The sequence below is a fragment of the Podarcis vaucheri genome, assembly GCF_965113315.1.
Source record: "Podarcis vaucheri genome assembly, chromosome: 10".
NCBI lineage: Eukaryota > Metazoa > Chordata > Lepidosauria > Squamata > Lacertidae > Podarcis > Podarcis vaucheri.
Window position 1 is genome coordinate 34,913,994 of NC_138748.1, and position 6,000 is coordinate 34,919,993.

At 38.2% G+C, this 6,000-nt stretch overlaps 1 protein-coding gene across 1 annotated transcript in view; it reads left to right on the forward strand.

The window, feature by feature from the left end:
* The window catches only part of TMTC2 (transmembrane O-mannosyltransferase targeting cadherins 2), a 198,539-nt gene extending 192,813 nt beyond the window's left edge, over positions 1 to 5,726 (forward strand). Inside the window, exon 12 of the mRNA XM_082240978.1 lies at positions 2,096 to 5,726. Coding sequence (XP_082097104.1) covers positions 2,096 to 2,275 — 180 coding nt within the window. The 3' untranslated portion in view covers positions 2,276 to 5,726. The remainder of the gene's footprint in view (positions 1 to 2,095) is intronic.
* Positions 5,727 to 6,000: the final 274 nt, after the last annotated feature.

Sequence of the window (6,000 nt, forward strand, 5' to 3'; positions counted from 1 at the left end):
AGCAGTATGGTAATCAGGGTGTTGTGTACTGCATGGAAATAAAGGTACTTTATGAATTCATTTATTAGTTCTCCTTGTTTACAATGTTTGAGTAGAATGGCATACTGGCTGTACTGAGAAATAGTGCACATATGGCAGGTAATACTACTGTTAAATTCTAATTCCCTAACAGAGAGAGAAAAAACAATTTAGGCTCATGTTGCAAAACCAAAATCTGCAAATGGTAGTCTATGTTTTATATGCCCAGTGTTACCTGGTTTGGTTTGCAAAGGGTAAATTATTTTGCTTTACCTCTTTATTTCCTCTTCCACACCTCATTTTCCAATAAGAAGAAAACAGGATTAAAGAGGACTGTACCAGTTATATACATATATTGGGTGAAGTCTCCTTTCTGTTCTCCTCATGCAAACCAGCCACTTAACCCCCCCCCCCAAAAAAAATATAATACTGCTCTAAAAGGATTTGGAGAACTTCAGGGTAGAAAGAGAATCCAGGTGTCCCAGAATCCAGGTGAATTTTGGCTGTGGAGATGGGTGAACATCATTGGGTGGTACCCATTGATTTGTGAGAATACATATGCCTGTCTCAATTGGAGCTTCATATTTTGTTCACATTGGGGGGAGAGTGGCAAGGAATCTAATAAACATCTGGAAAGGGAAGCGCTATTTCAATATTTTAACCGCCATGAAATACACTATGTTGATTATAGCTCTATGCCAATTATTATAACACTGTTATTTCCTTTGGCATTCCTAATTCCTTTGACATTGCCTGGAAAGTACATGTGGGATTTTGAGCTGCATCTTGAACATTAGTTACAGCTTTGCCATGAATCTCAGTGGCAATCAGTTTTCACACTGGTAGTGGTGGGATATGTCTATGATATGTTCTGGGTAGTAGTGTGTGGTGGTGTAATGATAATTAACCTTATTCATTATATCTTCCAGTGTAGACCAAGTCACATGCAATAGTGCCTTTATTTTAGGCTCTAAAACAATAAAGAGGGGACAGGACATTGGTTGGACTCAGCTCTATGGATCCAAAAATGCATTTAGGTCACAACTCGGCTAGCAATTCACTATTGCTAACCTATTATTTGGTAGCAAGCTTTTAATGAGATTTCAGCTAGGAAAACTCCCTTGCCTGGTGCAGAGTTTTGCTGTTATTTCCTACCCATTTTGTGGAGTAGGATGCCAGACGGTTTTGTGGATGCCTCTTTTAAACGTTTGTCTATAATTATTTTTGATTGCCAGATTTCAGTTAAACGCCACTTGTCTTAACACTAATCAGAATAATACGATCATCAGCTTTGCACTTTGAAAAATAACAAAGTAAGCAAGCCCTTAACTATTACAATAATTTATGAAATCTTTGGGTTGATTTAAAATTAATTACCTCTCATGTCAGCCATCAGACTGGCACTGCCCGACCTGTATTACTACATGTAATACCTGTTGTTTGGTCATCAATTTGGGATGGGAGAGGAACAAAAACTCTTCCATGTCTACACTACACAGTGCCATGTCTGATGCACAAAGCCCAATATAGCTCAGGACCATTTCTTAAATACCCAGTTGATCACTGTGCTCTGCAGATGACTGCCTCCTGCAGATACCATCTTCTCAGGAGGTCTGTTCCACATGATATGGGAAGTGGGTCTTTAGAGTTGTGGCATCTACCCTTCGGAATGCACTGCCCATAAATATTAGTCCAACACCATCTCTGATGTATTTTTGGCACCTACTGAAGTCCCTCCCCCTCCAACAAGTCTTTTGACCTGAGATCTTTCCCTTTCTGTATCTGAACTGCAAATGTTTTAAATGTGTTTCATTGTTTCATCATTTGTTGTTTGCTGTCCTGAGCTCCTTTGGGAGCATGGGTATAAATTTAATAAATAAAAAAAATGGAGTAAGCAGTAAATCCGCCCTTACCCTTCTTCCCTTTACATGCTTATTACGAATTGTTAAGTTGCTTCCATGAAAGTAGGCCACAAAAACATGAAGGACTAATTTTGTGACTTTGGTGAAGGTTATCTAGAGAAAGAAAATACAAAATAAACTTTTAATCATGTTTGCTTTCCTCTTTCTTGCTCCAGTATCCAGCTGCCCTAATGAATCTGGGGGCGATTCTTCATCTCAACGGCAAACTTCTGGAGGCAGAATCAAACTATCTCCATGCCCTTCAGTTTAAACCAGATGATGTCATAACACAGTCAAATCTACGCAAACTCTGGAATATTATGGAAAAGCAAGGCTTAAGAACATCTAAAACATGACCTGACATGCGCTGGAAGGGGGAAAACCCAGAACCTTTCTTTGCAAAGGATGAAAGAAGTCAAATCCAGAACAACTTCCAGGGTGCTGCTTTGCTGAGTGCTCTTGTTGGACTGCACTGCAAATGTTGAAGGTTGTAATTGCTGCTAGGAGAACCTACAGGGCTGCTTCTTGGTGTGACATTTTGATAATGAGAGAAAGGTGGAAACTCTCTCAGGAGTTTCATGAAGGACTTTATAGTTACTCCCACAAGCATAAAAATGAATTAGATTTGAAACTTGAGCACTTGAAAGGGGGGCCCTTTCAAGCATATTTGCCAGGCCATCGTAGTCATTTTCACGTGGTTTCTGGTAGAAGAATCATGCTGGCCTATATAACATCCATCCAGTCAACATGGGATTTTAGTAAAGGATATAGACTGGCTTAAGTTATTTTCTGAGGCTGTAATTCATTAAAATGTATACTAAAACCCAATGTGTTTGCAATTTGTCTTAATATTGTGTATCTCCTTAGGGCTGCCTGCTTATCTGTTTCACAGATGAGTGCAACCATTTGAAAGATGAAACACAATTTGCAATCTATCTTGACAAGGGCACATTTTGTTTCAGCCTGTTGTTAAGAACATTATTTGAAGACGTTAACAAATACCTTGTTAGCTGTGTTTTGAGGGGAGTAAGCAAGGGGCAGCATTGCACTCACCCAACAGAAATGTCTCCAAGCAGGAAGAATTAAGGCAGGCTGTAGATGCGATAAACACAACCATGTTTGTTTTCTTGTGTAGCTGCTTTGTTCCTGTCAAAAGTGGGAGGGGTCTAAAAAAAATTGAAATGAAAAGTGTGTATTGAAGAAGAGAGCTGAACATTCCTCAGAGAGCATTCCTCTGCCACCTTTTTTATTGTGCTTTAAAGATTTAGGCAAGTTATACCGGTTTAGCTCACTTCTGGGACTGGAATCAGGTTGCAAAAAAAGTACCCCGAGTGATGGAGAAACAGGTTGCAAGGCAGGAAGTACAGGTGGGGATAAATCTTATACAATTCACACTTTCCAGAACAATCAGATCCAAAACACAGCCATCCTTCAAAATCGACACTTTTCTGAATTTTGCAATGCAGTTCTCCAACCAAATAATGAGCACAAAAATGGATATAACTGAGGGGAAGTGATGTGTGCAAAAACAAATAAAGTGTCTGAGGTAAAATTGCATACAAATAGGTGAATATTAGGAGAAAGTTGCACTGAAATTCTGGTGAATTTTCATGAGAGCAGTTTAGAAAAATCCACAATCTGATGTGGAGAAATGTGAAGATGGGAAAGATGGAAAATGTAGAAAAGCCAAAATTGTTAGATTTGCCCATGCCTTGCAGGAAGAGGGATCAGTTTCTTCTACTACCATGCAACTTTTGAAAAAGAAGAGAGTCCTACACATGCACACGCGCACACACACACCACTCTTTAGATGCAAATGGGACAGGCGCATGAAAAAGAAACATGGGGGAGCTGTCACATTTAGTTTGAGAGCAAGGTGCTGTGTAGGACCAGCTGGCAGTGGCACTGCTCTTGAAATTATGCCGACAACAGTTGCATCCATCCACACAGTATAGTCCTTTAGCTTGAATATACCATGCCTTGTGGCTCACACAGGACAGTTGTCAGCATCAAGCTGATACACAGCTACCTTGTGCCGAAGCGCAGTGCAGCTGTGTGCCTGTTATTACTGTCAAAACGGAATGCTAACCTTTTACTTGCATCTCTGCCTACGGAGCAGCTACATGTTACTGGAACAATTTGAAGACGGGTGCAGTTGGTGAATATGTTTGTGAAATGTTAGCAATGAGATTTATCAGCAGTTTGTGGGAAGGGAAATATTTTGCTACAGGCAGCAAGAAACTAAAAGGATTTAATGCTTTTAGCATCTAGCGAATTCACAGGGTGTTAGACTGAAAGGGATTATGTGACTGACAATGGTTGCCAATTATTTTTGCATATGCTTAACGTTTTTACATACAGGGGGCAAAACATTTGTGCAGTTTCCAACTCAATATTGCATCTTTTTTTTTTCTTTATCGCAATAAAGTGGCACCATTCATTTTCCTTAACATTTCAGTTCATTTGGCATAGTTATTACAATCTGTATTTTTTAAAAAAAAATATTTTAAAACATATTAGACTGATCTGTGCTCTTTCGGCCATTTACCAACTTCTTTTATTGGGTAGGCAGGTTTTTAAATGACATAATAGGATCTATTTCAACATTCACTTCAACACAAGTGGGCATAAATTTAGGCCAGGTTCCAAAAAACAATTTTAGGCATGTCTGAGGGCAATTTTTTTTTTTTTTTACTTCCATGCCGTAGCACAAGCTGCTACTGAAACTCTTTTTTTGTTTCAGCGGCCATTTTCAATGGAAGGTGGGGCTGCAGTTTCCGAAATGTGTTTTTTGTATCCTGGCCTTATATCATGGAATACCCTTGAAATGAAGATTATTAAGGGAACTCCCATAATCCATTATGTGAAAGTTTCCTTTGACTGAGTATCATTCCATTGCTGCGTACTCCTGGATTAATACATTGTTGACATTCTTTATTTTTAAACTGAAGCAAAAAATAAAGTCATGACCTAGTGTTTCACAACTGTTGTTAGCCTTCTAGTTTGCTTTTCACGCTGTGTTTTTAAATGTTTTGAGGTGTGTATTGGTGCTTAGAAGGAAATGAGAACACATTTATTCTGTGCTGTTTAATCACTTCAGCTATCTTAATGTATACATGTTAAGGAGTCTTGCAATATCGCTCTATCGGCATAACTACTATTTGTCACTATTTGTAATAGCATTTTGCATTAGATGCACTTTGTTTTTCTTTTAGCAAGCTTGGTAATCATAGACCATCAGTTACAAGTGTCTTACAACCCTATCCTCAGCTCTAACTTATTGACCTTCTGCAGAATCAATGACCTTTGGACTTGGCTCAAGGTGAAAGCCTAAACACTGCTGTTTAGGAAGGAGGAAACTAAAATCTTACAAGTTTGAAATTCAACATTTCAGGTTAAGTCATATGATAACATATTACAGTCTTTAGTACTACAGCCATCATTCCACACCATATTTCTGAGCAGCTATAAAAATAAATGCTATATTAACCTCTAAAACTGCTTCTTCTTTTTAAAATTGTAATCCTATGCATATCTACTTAGAAGTAAATTCCACTGATTTCAATGGGCTTACTCCTATGTACTCGTGTGTTGGATTGCAGCCTAACTGGCATCCCCAAATGGCTCAAATTTCAGCTTTCAGATGCAAGTACAACTTCCTGATTGTAACATTTCACTGTTGCTCTAGCTTCTCCATTTCTTGTGTTTCATTCTTTTCCCCCACATTAATTGCACAAAAGCAGTTCACACTTTTATGGTGGCATTGTCTGTCTCATTTCAAACAACGACAGGTGGAAGGTTTTTTTTTTTTTTTAAAAAAAGAAGATTGTTCCATGTTCCTCCATACATTTTCACTATGGGGCTGGGATTTCTAACTTTCAATTTTGGAATAAGTTTAAATTGTTGTCTCTGCTCAGGGATTTGTGGTGGATATTGCAGACAGTGCTTAAAAAAAAAGAGAGCACAAGTTTACTAAATTAAATTTTTATTTTTTTGAGAACTGTTATTTGTATAAATTATCAAGATTTGTAGGCTTTCCTTTTTGTAGACATGATTGTTTATGTGCCAGATAAGAAAATCC